Source organism: Asterias amurensis, chromosome 10, assembly GCF_032118995.1.
Source record: "Asterias amurensis chromosome 10, ASM3211899v1".
In the NCBI taxonomy this organism is placed as follows: Eukaryota; Metazoa; Echinodermata; class Asteroidea; order Forcipulatida; family Asteriidae; genus Asterias; species Asterias amurensis.
Genome location: NC_092657.1, coordinates 15239745 through 15254927, shown reverse-complemented (window position 1 = coordinate 15254927; position 15183 = coordinate 15239745). Strand labels below are relative to the sequence as shown.

Below are 15183 nucleotides of genomic sequence, written 5' to 3'. Positions count from 1 at the left end.
GGTTGAATAAAGAACACACACAAAAAATACTAGAGTGGGACTCGAACCAACGACCACCTACACGTCTATCCGGAAGTCCTTTGTTTGTGCGAGTCAATTTTTAGTCAATTGTTCTTGAACCACACCCAGTATTTTTAAGAATAATAAAATAAAATAAAAATACAAAAGGTACTCAGTGTATTTGTTTTGCTCCAACAAGTCATCTTATGAAACAACAATTGTTTTAAAATGCATGCTTACCACTTTCTTTGTATCGGATGACATTAAACTCAAATGTATTAGTGTACGTATTGTTAGGAGAGACCGGAGTCAGACATCCATCCTTCACTATCCACATCGAGGGTAATGCAGACGAGATATAACGAGGATACCCAAGTTGGTAGCCTCGACTGGTGACAATCTCTCGGAGGGTATGCCCGCCCTCCAGAGGCCCTTCCCCGACAGTGACTACGCAGTACGGGAGAATGAGTAGTTCCAGTTGTAACCGGTAGCTGGGATCTGTGCTGATGATCCAGATGCACAGGTGACCCGGGTCGGTTTGTATGAACGAAGGTTGGAGGTCGGCTGTTACTTCTATGCGTTCGTTTTCACAAAAACCTGCGATTGGAAAACAATTTATACAGTATAACGGTTTTCTGGATTTGAGGCAATGTCACGCGACATTCAAACTTTGGGTTGTGTGAAACTGCCTTAAACAATTCGAAACCTTACCACAAAATAGCTCATCTGAGAAGTCGTCACAGTCCTTGCGCTTGTTGCAGTGTTGATGCTTTGGAATGCAGTCCCCTGACGCACACGAGTACATGTCACTGTCACATGCTCCTGATAGTGGAAAAGTAACGGACACTGAATACTTCAAATAAGTTAAAGTTGGTGTAATATAACACAGTGTAGTATGACGTTTTCTCTCAATATTGGCACACACTGACAAAATACGCAAAGCAACGCTATCAGAATGCATCTTGAAGTTTGGGACGAAGCGAAACCGAGGGGGATCAAGTTCCCTAAGCTGAACCGTATTTAGTACATAATTGTATAGCTTGCACCCATACGCAACGAGCAAAGGTATTATAAAGGTTGAGCACATGACGTCACATATCGAGGCTCGTGAATAACTCCAGAGACCGGCATCAAACATTGGCGTGTGGTTTAACCTTTGACCTCATTAATTTCTCTTAGAGATACGCAATGAAATTGTATTGCAGGCTTGAGAGTAGTGTACTGTTTGGGAATAATGGGTGCACCTTTTGCCAATATAATGTATCCAATGGAATCACATGATTTGATAAGCTGGGACCTGGGCCCAATTGCATATAGCTGCTAAGCACAACAATTTGCCTTGCATAACATTTCTTCCTTGATAAAAACAGGTTTACCTACCCAATTTCTATGTGATTTTCAGGATAAGCAAACAAAAGCTGAACACCAGTAACAATCACTATGCAACAAATGGAAATTTTGCTGGTAATCATGTTTTTATCGATGAAGAAATTTCATGCGTAGCAAATGTTTGTGCTTAGCAGCTCTATGAAATTGGGACCTGTGAATATCTTTGCGGATAAAGACAGGGGCCCAGTCTACGTATAATCTCCTCACCACAGCCTAACTCGTCACCGTAGGTGGCGCACTCTCGCCGATTGTCGCAGACAGACGAACTGTTAAGGCACTGCTGACCAGTCGGACATGCAAACTCATCCTCGACGCATTCTGAAATGAATAATGAATTTGAGAAACCACAACAATACAGCAATACAATGTACCTAAATAACTTTGGAAGGATGTAGAAAACGGTACACTGTTTTCGAAACCTTTAAGACTTGCAGCCATACTTTCGTTGCAATGTATTGGTCCACGTTATCAACGTGATAATGACCAAACATGGCAGATGGAGTTTTCAAAAACTTCAGAATTTTACTAGTGTGTGAGTACCTAACTAAATATACCTTGATGAAATTTGACATTAATTTTGTGTTTTCTTGTGGTGATAAAGGTCATGTAAAACGTGTTTCGTGTTTGTCTGTAATGCTAGTTTGTTGTTTACTGTTATATCCAAAGTGTCAATATCCTTTGACTTTGACAAAACTTATCTACAAAATAAAACAGGCTCCAAAACGTATAGCGTACAATTTGTATTACACCCTTAATTTTAACATTGTAATTAATAAACTGTAATAGCCAAGCGGTTACAAATGAACTCATTAATAACACTTTGACAAGGTACTGAATTTGAAAAAAAAATAAAATCACAAAAAACTCTGATTTGGGGAAAACACTACAAAATTAGACTAGTTAACGTACCTGTTACATTATACACCGTCAGCACAAGTCGAAGTTTTTCAAGCCAACCATTGTTGAGGTCAACAAACTCAAGCGTAATCCAAACACTCTCCCCTACTGACAAAACTTCAGTCGGCACAAACGAAAACATGTCTGCCAAAAGAACAGCATTATTGACCCCCGATGAAGGGTCGTTGCCGTTCCCAATAGTTAGCGTCACCCCCCATCCCGAGAATGCCTCAACCCCGACTTTGATACGACTACCCGGCGGTTCGGTAACCTGCCATAAGCATTCGATTCCCTTATTGATGTTTGCGTGTTCCACTTTGCTAATAGGGGATTCTGGTATTGCTTCTGAGGTTCCATGGTAGATGGCAATGAAGGCTGTGAAAGTTCCATTTGGCTCCCAGCGATAACGGCCAAATATCGTCCGTGCCTGGTCGAATCCGAGCTCATGGTTAGGGATACCGCAAACCTCTAATAAATAAATAAATACAAACAAAAAGTAACACGCTTAAAAGAGAGTGTACATTTTGACGTTAGTAATTCAAAATCCTGTCCCAGAAAGACATGTCTGCAACGTCAAAAGTCCTGGGTCATAAAAGACACAACTTTGAGCACTAGGAGCTTGACCCGTTGTGGGTGTATAACCACATGACTAGGTTTGTCTTTAATGATACCACAGGACTAGTTCTGGGCGATTGCAGTCCGACTATTTTCATTTCTCAAGATGTATTGTGGCAGTTTGTGCCGCAGGTGCCATAAAGTAAAGTTCGAGCTGCATGAAAGGACCGCTTCACGCATGTCTGGATATATGTTGTGTTTTGTAAAAGGTAGATTATGTTGTCGCGAATAGTCTTGAGCTAAGCACAACGTAGTAATCCTTATCAGAACAGGGTTACCAGCCAAATACCATGTCACGTGTGCAATTTGTGACTGGTATCATGGTCGTTTCTTCTTAGCAGAAACTCGTTGATGTTTGCTGATTAAGCAGCTCTATGAAACATGGCCCTTGTAAATGTTTCTCTCGACTTACGGCATTTATTTTCATCAGCGTAATCTGAGCAGTCTACCGCGCCGTCACAGAGGGAGCTATTCGGCAGACACTTGCTATCTCGCTCACATCTCAACTGATCAAAGCTGCACTGACCTAAAGAGAAGGAAATTTGATGATTGTATTAAAACAATGAACTGCACTTGGTGCTAGAAACTATGTTTTCAGGGGTCGATTTCACAAAGAGTTAGGACTCGTCTTATCTCGAGTTAGGACGAGTAACTCGTCCTAACTTATGATTAATCTTAATGTATGCGTGCTACAGTGCAGTGTTGGGACTCGTCCTAAGTCCTAAGATTAGTCTTAAGTTAGGAAGAGTTTTGTGAAATCGACTGCAGATTTGTTACTTATGATTTGGTTTGGGTGGGGATATAGTGTACACGAAGACTAAGTGCGTGTAAGAGACAAACGTGTACAATGTCTGTAACTTGCTCTAAAATTGACTTATAAAACAAATATATTTAGATTTCAAGGGGGTGCCGGGGTTGGGTACTTAGTTACGGTGTGTCAGGAGGGTTCGGTCATTGGAGTTTATAATACGATGAACTGCACATAAACTGCTTTTGATAGTGCCCTGATTTGACACATCCTCGTTCAGCCTATTTCTTCGGCAGAAGGATTTCCCAGTCAAAAGAGGGCGCTAGCGGAAGTTCTTTGTACAAAGTTCGCCAAAAGGGGGACATAATCTCTGAGGGGACAAAATCTTTTTCCACACCGGAACTGTGCAACCGAGTTGTCTTACCAGATAACGTGTTTGATCGAATGGAGAGTTTTAGTAGTGGCGAATTGGTGTATACACCGCGGTAACTGCACGACGCGCCAATCCATACGGTGTTCCCGCTGAAGTAGTACGTCGTACCGTTTGGCTGCAGTGGGGCAAGTGTGACTCCCTCAGAAGCAACGATATGAGAGCCGTTTCTTTGAAAGGTACCAAATGATAGTTCCTGACCGGGTTTGAATCTGACGTTCTCTACATCAATGTAGATGAATGTTCCTACGGGGCTTGTGAGATACCATCGGCAGTCAAACAGTAGATAGTCCACTAATCTGAATGTGAAGGGTGTTGGTTGGCTGATGGTGAGCTGGGACTCGCCGCAAACTCCACCTGTGAACAAAACAATTGTGGCTTAAAGGCAGTGGACACTATTGGTAATTACTCAAAATAATTATTGCCATACAACCTTAAAACATGGTGACGAGTAATGGGGAAGGGTTGATGGTATAAAATATTGTGAGAAACGGCTCCCTTTGAAGTGCCATCGTTTCCGGCTGTGAAGTAATTTTCCACGAATTTGATTTCGAGACCTCAGATTTAGAATTTAAGGTTTCGAAATCAACCATCTAAACGCACACACCTTCGTGTGACAAGGGTGTTTTTGTTTTTCTTTCATTCATATCTCGCAACTTCGACGACCATTTGAGCTCAAATTTTCACAGGTTTGTTATTTTATGCATATGTTGAGATACACCAACTGTGAAGGCTAGTCTTTGACAATTACCAATAGTGCCTACTGTCTTTAAGAGTGTTGTAACCTTTTGGGCAAACTGCTTCTACCAATTACGATGGGTGCGTAGAAATGGAAAAAAAAAAGGGAATCGAACGATGTCTCAAACAATTAGAGTATTTCTCGAATGCTAAAAGAAAGCCTCTTTCTTCAAATATTGCTCTCACAAATATTTTTATTAAACAAGTTGTTGTATGTTAGTTCATTTCACAATAACTGTTCCATTGCACTTTACAGTGGTGCCAATGCCATAGGGCAATATAACCATCCTTAAATATTCGCCACCATTTTATCTGCCCTAATTTAGCCAAACTTAAACAGATTATTTTTTGTCTAAGAAGAAGGGTAACCGTATATATATGTACATAAACAAAGAGAGAGCAAAACAAGTTGAACAACAACATTTTCCAAAGTTGAATACATCCTCAGGTGTAAAAAATAAAATCGAGGTATTGGAAGTGAGGTAGAACAACTTCCCCAGTATGTGTCCTATTGAAAGTCTCAAAGATTAAAGGAACACGTTGCCTTGGATCGGTCGAGTTGGTATTTGTAAAGCGGTTGTAACCGTTTGTTATAAAATGCATACCTATGACTACATATCTTTATACATATAAAGATATTTTAAAAGTAGAATATGGTGATCCACACAAGTATCACTCGAAAGTGTATGGTTTTCCTCTATTAACCTCGTCGACAAACACGGTCGGCCACTTATGGGCGTCAAATTTTTGACTGCCATAAATGTCCAACCATTTTAGCTCGCAAAGTTACCGGAAAACCTCCCAGTGTCGAGGCAACAATGTGTGGATCATAATTGTATTCTACTTTAAAAACATCTTTCAAACCAAATGCATTTTATGACCAATGGTTACAAAACGCTTTTTATAAACCAACTCGTCCGATCCAGGGCAACGTGTTCCTTTAAACCTTTTTTACAAGTTTGGAGTCCATGTTTACCACTGCACCATACATTAAATACAGCACCCCAAAAGGAGAATGCCTGACACATTTGTTTCACAAAATGAGGAATTTGTTTTTGAGGAAAACCTTTCGCATAATTTATTTTTGATTCAAAGAATGAATACTCACCGCAATCGAATTCGTCTGATAAGTCATGACATTCGTCTCTGCTGTTGCATACAAATTTTTTGAACAGACAACCACCTCCAGTTCGACAGGAAAATTCGTCTTGCGCACATTCTCCTGAAACAATAACAGGGAACGTGGTTGGTATAATTTATTCAAAGCGCACATGGTCGACTGCCCACGACATGCTGTAATCTTAAAGGAACACGTTGCCTTGGATCGGACGAGTTGGTCTATAAAAAGCGTTTGTAACCGTTTAAAAAAAATGCATATGGTTGGAAAGATGTTTTAAAAGTAGAATACAATGATCCACACTAGTTTGCCTCGAAATTGCGTGGTTTTCCTTTTACTGTGCGAACTAACACGGTCGGCCATTTATGGGGGTCAAAAATTTGACTCCCATAAATGGCCGACCGTGTTAGTCGACAAGCTAAAAGGAAAACCGTACAATTTCGAGGCATGTTTGTGTGGATCATTGTATTCTACTTTTACATTATCTTTCTACCCACATGCATTTTATAACAAACGGGTACAAACGCTTTTCAAAGACCAACTCGACCGATCCAAGGCAACGTGTTCCTTTAAATGCTAAGGGTTTTTGGTTCACTTTCAATACATGGGTACACATGGAATGCGTTGTACCTAACCCTAACCCTAACCCAATAACCCTAACCCTAACCCTGACCCTGACCCTCACCCTAACCCTTACCCGATAGACAAAGGGATGCAAACGATTCGAATGCACGAACTAATGTGTTTTAATATTAGTAAGTATGGGTGTGTATACTATAGCGCTCTTCACATCCAAATGGCTTCTCAAAGCGCTTCCCACATTATTACCTCTGGTCACTGGGCCTAAAATATTCCCCAAACCAAATGCCTTGCTCTATGTTTAAACTTTCTTATTATGTCGACTGTAGTCAACGTACATGTAAGTGGACTTTTGTCACTATTGCTTCAAGAATCGTTTCCTTTTTTTTTTTCTTTTTTTTTTTTTTTGACCACTACTTGTTTACTCATGTTTACAAAGAAAAAAGTCCAGCTTAAGGCACTGGACACTTTTGGTGATTACTTAAAATAATTATTAGAAAAAAAACCTTTCTTTGTGACGAGTACTGGAGAGGGGTCGATGGTATAAAACAGTGTGAGAAATGGCTCCCTCTGAAGTGCCATAATTTTCAAGAAAGAAACGATTTTCCACGAATTTGATTTCGAGACCTCAGATTTAGAACCTGAGGTCTCGAAATCCACCATCTAAACGCACACAATTTCGTGTGACAAGGTTGTTTTCTTCTTTCATTATTATCTCTCAAGTTCTATGACCGATTGAGCTCAAATTTTCACGAGTTATGTTATGGACATGTTGAGATACACCACCTGTGAAGATTTGTCTTTGGCAATTACCATTAGTGTCGACTTCAAACATATAACATCGTGATTCACTTTATTTCATAACGAACGGAAAACGCATTGGTTGTAGGTTATGGACAATTATGTGCACTTGCACCTACTGTTACCATGGGCAACATCGGATTTGATAACAAAAGTCAATGTAGTTATGGTTACAATGATAAAATATATAATAGGATATGGAAATAAGGAATATAAGATATTTTGCCGATTAGGTTATGGTATTATCGGTAACAGTATCCATTTATTAAAAAAATATATATATATATATAGAATATTACTTACCGCAACCATATTCGTCCTCCCTCTCAGGGCAATCGGCCCATCCGTCGCAAACAGCGAATTCGGGCAGACATTTTGAGCCCGAGTTGCAAGAAAATTCATCTTCTTCGCATTCTATCGAGTGAAACAAGGTTTTAGTTGTAGTTGAACACGGCGCATCAAGCTTGGTGCACACTTGAATTGCGTTTGCTTGGACCTTCAAACAACATTTCTAACGGTTTCCTAATCGTCCTGCTATGTACGCTAATGGGGGATTTTTGAACACTAGGTGGCAGCAGACTTACCAGGTAAATTTCCATTGTTTTGGGCGTGCGCACTTTACCGAGAACAATGGATTTTACCTTGTAAGTCTGCTGCCACCAAGCGTCCCAACAGTCTCCCACTGTCATGTCTGAACTGAAATAGTGAAATGAATAACAAAAGGTGATCAGTTTTATATGAAGATAATTTATTCATGGAACTATACATTTCAGACAAGAACCAACAAGCCAACATGTAAATATGTGACTTACAAATAGGCCTTGTTAAAGCCATTGTGCACTTTCGGTACAGAAAAAAAAAAGTTCACAGATTTACAAATAATTTACAGGGTTTACAGAAGGTAATAGTGAAAGACTTCTCTTTAAGTATTGATCCATGAAATGCTTTACATTTTGAGAAAACATTAGAACAATATCCAATTCTCGTTAGTGACAGTTGCGGATTTATTTGAAACACATGTCATGGCACGGCGACGAAACGCGCGGAAACAAGAGTGGGTTGTCCCGTTATTTTCTCCCGACTCCGATGACAGATTGAGCCTAATTGTTCACACGTTTGTTATTTTATGTATAAGTTGTGATACAAAACGTGTGGGACTTTGACAATACTGTTTACGCAAAATGTATAGAGGCTTTAAGACTAAAGCATAACATTCACCCAACTCTAACAAAAATATGCAAATTTAACGCACAGGTAGTATAAATTGGAGTAGAAACAGTAATGGTCACTTAAAGCCATTGGACCCTTTCGGTAAACAGTATTGTCCGAGGCCAACACTTTGTGTACCACAACTTCTATATCAAAAACAAACCTGTGAAAGTTTAGGCTCAATCGGTCATCGGAGTCGGGAGAAAACAACGGAAAAACCCACCCTTGTTTCCGCGCGTTTTTGCCGTGTCATGATATGTGTTAAAATAAATCCGTAATTCTCGCTATCGAGAATTTATACTGTTTTCTCAAAAAGTAAAGCATTTCATGGAATAATATTTCAAGAGAAGTCTTTCACCATTGACTTCTGTAAACCCTGTAATTTGTAAATCTGTGATTTTATTTTATTTTTACTTTTTGTTTCTGTACCGAATGGGTCCATTGGCTTTAAAAAAAAAAATAATAATAATAATTACAACTGGTAATTATTTCCTACCTTTCACAACATATTGACTGATACCAATCCTGGTAGTCATGACGTCAATATAGTCCGGTGTATTGTCAGGTACGGTAGCCGCACAGTTGTCCCTCAGAACCCACACCGTGTTGCCCCTAGACGTATAGTAACGCGGGTACGCCACGTAAAGCCACATACTGGATGTGAGTTTCTGTATGATGGTTGCGTCATCAAGCACGCCCTCACCAATGGTTATATCACAAAGTGGTACTTCAGTCAACGCTAGTTGAACTCTTGACCCGGGGTCAGAGGTTATGAACCAAAGGCATGTAGTGCCGCCATTGTTTTGCTCGAGATAAAACGATGTGTTATTGGTTACTCGAATTTGCTCGTGTTCACAGTGTCCTAAAACAATTGAAACATTTTTAATAATTATATATGACACATTTACACACACAAATCCAAAGTTTGCACAACAATTTTGAAGGGACACTCGCCTTTAAGATTGGGCTAGGTTTATGTTACAACGGCGTTTGTTTGGGACACAATTGCTGACAATCATTTTTCAATGTACGTTTGTATATGTTTCTCCCTAATTACAACTTCGTCTGCCATTCCGCGGCTTACATTTTTTTGGTCAGACTTTTAGGTTTAGAAGCATAAACAGCCTCATTACAGTCTTCTTTTCAAACGCTTTGCAAACTAAATTCAATTCCTTAAGTTTATATTGTATAGTCAAAAGCGCCCAATGTAGAGCAAAGAGTCAGTATTGTGTTTTATTTTGTGTTTTTGTTTTGTCAAATAATACAACAAGTAAAGTCTCTGGGGTGGCTTTCACAGAGAGTTTTAAAAAGACTTGTCTTATCTCGACTTAGGACGAGTTACTTGTCCTAACTTAGGACAACCCATACGTTTTTATTATATCCTAGTCCTAGTCCTAAGTTAGGACTAGTCCTAACTCTTTGTGAAATCGATCCCTGGACACTCATCGTAATAAATTGTCAAGACCAGTTCTCTCACTGTGTTTGTCCCAACAAACCCGTGACAATTTGGACACAACTGGTCAATTGCAAGAGTCAACGGCAGAAAAACACCGCGGTTGTATATCTTTGTGTGCTTTCAGATGCAAATTTAAAGGCCTCATGCCTGAAAGTTCCATACCTTTAGTGAAAAACTGCGCTTTCAGATGTATATTGAGAGGCTTAAGGTCTGAAACATGTTATAATTTTAGAGAAAAACTGCCTCTAGCTCAACAGTTTCGTTACGTTACTTCAAAGTAACTATCAATAGTGTCCAGTGCCTTTGAAGAGGACTACAGAAGTACTTCAGTATTAAAATTGCTACCTACCGCATAAAAGCTCATCAGAGAAGTCAGTGCAGTCATTGTTGTTGTCACACTGAAGATACTTCGGTATACATTCACCTGATGTACATGCATACGAGTTGTTATCACATCTACCTGTGGGATTAAAACACAGACGACTGACGTCAAAGAGCGGTTATTTTTAAAATGTGTACACTTGTTGTGACTTCATTGTCAGTCCCCGCCCCCCCCCCCCCACATACACCCCTAGAAACAAGTGGACTTGTAGACCCTTGACACTAATGGTAATTGTCAAAGAACAGCCTGCTCACTTAGTGAATCTCCTAGTATACATAAAATAATAAACCTGTGACATTTTGAGCTCAGTGGTCGTTGAAGTTGCGAGATAACAATTGTGGGGGGAAAAAAAAGAATTCTTGTCACACAAAGTTAAGTGCTTTCAGATGCTTGATTTTGAGACCTCAAACTCTAAACCATAGGTCTCGAAGTCAAATTACATTTTCTCGAAAACTATGTCACCTCAGAGGGAGCCGTTTCTCACAATGTAATTACCATAAGTGTCCACTGCCTTTAATGAATGTTCACGCAGTGTCGTCATATACGTTATAAGTCCCCTTATTCGGTGGAACTAATTTTTACCAAAAGTGTTTGTACCAAGCAGACGTTTTCAAGATTTTTGTTTCGAATTTGGATAAGAGAAAAAACTGTTTAATAACTGAGTTGAGATGTTGCTAATCCCTATTCAAGAGCTCAATCGATCATTTACCGCAACCCAACTCATCACCGTAGGCGGCGCACTCTCTAATGCCGTTGCAGACAGATGCTGGTTCCAAACACTGTTGACCCGTAGGACACGTGAACTCATTGGTGCCGCATTCTAGAATATAAACAATCAAAACAAAATAGTTTCAATAAAGCAAACGAAAACATGCTACTGTCACTTGAACATTATTACAAAGAGACTAATAATATCACTAAATGTCTTCGTTGTCTTTATTTTACTGTTTGTTTCATTGTGTTGTTTTGGATGTCGTTATTGTTGCTGTTTTGTCGTTGTCGTTGATGTTGCTGTCGATGTTGTTGTTGTTGTTGTTGTTGTTGTTGTTTATGATGTCGCTGTGGTTGGTGTTTGTTGTTTGTGTATTTGTCGCGTTTACGTCGTCCATGTCGCTGCTGCCGTCGTGGCCGCTGCTATTGATGTTGATGTCGTCGTTTTTCCCGTTTTACCTGTTACGTTGTAGACTGATAAAACGATTCTCAATTTCGAAAGATAGCCAGACAACATCTTGTCGAACTGCAGCGTCATCCAAACATTTGAGCTAACTGATAACACTGTAGTTGAAATAAAGGAATCTGGTTTCAGCACAGTGTTCGTCTCAACCAAAGAGGGCGCCTCGCCGTTCCCCACCGCAAGCTTCACACCAAACCCGGCAAATTCGATTACTTCAACCCGAATTCGAGCACCGGGTGGTTCGGTTACTTTCCATATGCATTCGACTTGACGATGACTGTTCGGGTGCTCGATACTGCTTATGGTTGTATTTGGAATCGATTCTGAGGTACCGAGATAGCTTGCAAAGTAAACAGTGTATACCCCATCTGGTGAGGTGAAGAAACCACCGATGATTGTGATTGGCTCGTTGAAATGAAGGTCGTATTTTGCAGCGCCACACATTTCTGGGAAAGAGGAGATAAAATGAAAGAACTAATAGATTGACTACAAACCGAACACTGTTTCATGCCAAAGTCTGAATCGGTTGAACAAACATGAAAGATCAAATTTACGGGTCTTACCATTTTTTAAATTTTAGGCGGTTATCTGGTTTATAAATGGTTGCATGTGGCATGGAGAGCTCGTTACTATTTAACGTTTTAAACTAGCTAAATTCAAACCAGATCGATTGTAAAATATGGGTTTAAACAACGCTTTATATTTCGGTGATTGCCAAAGCCCAGTATTGACACTCTAGTTTGGTTTAGCAAAACATGCTTCTGAAATTATTATTTGGGGATCATTTAGTCTTTCCAATTGCCAAAATAGTTCGAAAACATTTTTAGTTTGTGTGTAACTGAGTACAAGTTAGGTCCACCGGGGTTTAACAACAAAGTAATGTTGTCATTTATATGCCCAATTAATACAGAACTTCAGTCGTAAAAATGTTGACGTTAAATAAGGACCAAATCAAATATCAAATATTAAAAAAAAATTAAAAGGTCTTTTCTTGAATTGAATTGCATCCTGGGGCCGATTTCACAAAGATCTAAAATTGATCGTAACTGCAAATCAATCGTAGTTGCTTAGTAAAGTGTGATGTCACAATACAAATCACTATGGTGATACTGAAAATTTGTGTTGCGATGAATTTTATTGCTTTGTGAAATCGGCCCCAGATCAGTTTATTGGATCCTGAATCTTAACATGTCAGTCGGACTACATTCCAAATACAATGTACATAACGATATCAAAATACTTAAAAAGACGTCATTCAAACGCCAACCAGGGCCCAATTTCCTTGAGCTGCTCAGCACAAAAATTTGCTGAGCATGAAATGTCTTTCTTCGAAAAAAAACAAGATTATCTATTAAAGTTCCATTTGTTGCATATTGCTTCTTACTGGTATTCAGCTGTTGTTTGCTTATCCTGAATATCAAGATAAAATTTGGCTGGTGATCCTAATTTTATCAAGGAAGAATTTTCATGCTTGAACAAGTTTTGTGTTTAACAGCTCTATGAACTTGGGCCATGTTTACCGAAAAGAAGAAGAACAGGCTTACTAGAAGATGGCGATGAAAAAAGGAAAACAAATACTATCAACAACACATTTCCACCATTAGTTTTGTTGAGTTATGTACTTATCCCACTTGATAAGAGTAATGGCCTTTGGCCAAATTTAGTGCAGACTTGCATCACAAAAGTAGAGAAAAGGAAGTCAGAACAGACATAATATCATAGCTTTGTTCTTCTACACCAAAAGACAAAATCCATAAATTGTTACTGCATCACTTACCGCATAGTGTACTCTCATCCACGTAATTAGAGCAATCTGCCACACCATTACACACAGAGCTATTAGGTAGGCACATATTGTCAGGTTCACATATTAACTGACCATAGCCGCATTGACCTTCAAGAAAAACTATTACCATTTTAATGGGTTTCGGTGGTTGACAAAGTTCTTGTAAGTTACAGTGATATTCACAATTAGCTGGGATGCCTTGCTCAGTTTTAGCATGCTTATGTTGCAACCTTTGACAATTTTGAAGGAGCTTGGACAGTAACATCCTGTGCATCTTGTACCAGTTTTACACCGATCCATTAAGCCAGGCCCAATTATCATTGACCAATCACAACCGCGAAATCTGATCACCGTTTGGTGATCTTTGCACTAATGGTGATCGGGTTTCGCGGATGGATTGGTCAACTGGTAAGGAGGCGAGGCGTAATGGATTGGTCTATTTAGCAAGGAACTCTTGCTAAATTACTCTCGTGTAAAAGGGGCTTTAAAGCGAAAATTGTCGTGAATATTTAATTATTAAAGGGACACGTTGCTCTTGATCTAGTGAGTTTGGTAAATAAAACGCGTTTGCAATTGTTTGCTTTGAAATGTATATAGACAAATATTTTAAAAGGAGAATAAGATTTAAAAGAAAAAACAACAACAACAACAACAACAATAACAACAATTATTTGAGATTGCGTAGTTTTCATTTTACTTTGGGAACTACCACGGTCGGCCAATTTATGGACCAATGAAATGTTGGTCTAAACGGAAATAAGACCACTTACCCCGATTAGCTTCTGAACGGATACTCATCTCCAGAGGGCGCTGTCCCTTTATGTAAACCGGGCAAGAAAACATCACCAAAATGTTACTCCCACCGAAGAACAACGTCAAACCACCCAAATTGGTATCTGCGTACGTATAGTTAGCCACCAAGGCAGACTTGCTGTCATTCACATTCACATCCCAAAATGACAATAATTGTGGGTTTACCAGCGAGATGTCAAGCAAGTCCACATAGATGAAGGTGTCTGTGGGGCCACTCATTAACCAGACACACTCAAACGAATGGAAATCTGGTATGCTGATTGTGAATGGTGTTGCTCTGCTTATACTGACGTTTGGGCTACCGCACACAACTCCTACAAGACATAACAAAAGAGGCAATCAAACTCGTGCGTTAGTCTTTAGGTTATATTTGGTAAATTTCAACAAGCTTCACAATGTATGTCTCTATTTGCGGATGTAGACCTTGTTTGTCAGTTAAAGGCCGTGGAAACTATTGGTAATTACTCAAAATATTTATTAGCACAAAACCTTTCTTGGTGACGAGTAATGGGGAGAGGTTGATAGTATAAAAACATTGCGATAAACGGCTCCCTCTGAAGTGGCATAGTTTTAAAGAAAGAATTTATTTTCTACGAATTTGATTTCGAGACCTCAGGTTTAGATTTTGAGGTCTCGAAATCAAGCATCTAAAAGCACACAACTTCCTGTGACAAGGATATATTTTTAATTACATAGTTATCTCGCAACTCCGACGACCAATCAAGCTCACAGGTTTGTTATTGTATGCATAAGTTAAGATACACCAAGTCAGACGACTGGTCTTTGACAATTACCAACAGTGTCCACTTGCTTTAAATCTTTAGCTTTGTTAGGGTCAAGAACATGTTTGTGAGTATAATATTTTAGGAAGCTGGATTGACAACTATAAATACCGAAGCGCGTTTTGTAACGGCAGCTGTTTTTACCTGTGCAAAATTAATATTGTTTAAAGACAAATAAAAAAATTTAAAAAAACATTTTATAACAAAATATCGTAGAAGCAGTTTACATGTATGTTCATTTTGGTTTTACCCGTATGATTAAAACTA

At 39.2% G+C, this 15183-nt stretch overlaps 1 protein-coding gene across 1 annotated transcript in view; it reads right to left on the bottom strand.

Annotated features, from left to right (window-relative positions):
* The window catches only part of LOC139942723 (uncharacterized), a 43336-nt gene that overhangs the window by 22074 nt on the left and 6079 nt on the right, over positions 1 to 15183 (bottom strand). The window contains exons 3-16 of the mRNA XM_071939520.1: positions 14092 to 14448; positions 13313 to 13429; positions 11532 to 11981; positions 11071 to 11181; positions 10329 to 10439; positions 9020 to 9385; positions 7618 to 7728; positions 5926 to 6039; positions 4074 to 4436; positions 3314 to 3427; positions 2299 to 2754; positions 1597 to 1707; positions 712 to 822; positions 241 to 597 (exon numbers count right to left, since the gene is read on the bottom strand). Coding sequence (XP_071795621.1) covers positions 241 to 597; positions 712 to 822; positions 1597 to 1707; positions 2299 to 2754; positions 3314 to 3427; positions 4074 to 4436; positions 5926 to 6039; positions 7618 to 7728; positions 9020 to 9385; positions 10329 to 10439; positions 11071 to 11181; positions 11532 to 11981; positions 13313 to 13429; positions 14092 to 14448 — 3249 coding nt within the window. The remainder of the gene's footprint in view (positions 1 to 240; positions 598 to 711; positions 823 to 1596; positions 1708 to 2298; positions 2755 to 3313; positions 3428 to 4073; positions 4437 to 5925; positions 6040 to 7617; positions 7729 to 9019; positions 9386 to 10328; positions 10440 to 11070; positions 11182 to 11531; positions 11982 to 13312; positions 13430 to 14091; positions 14449 to 15183) is intronic.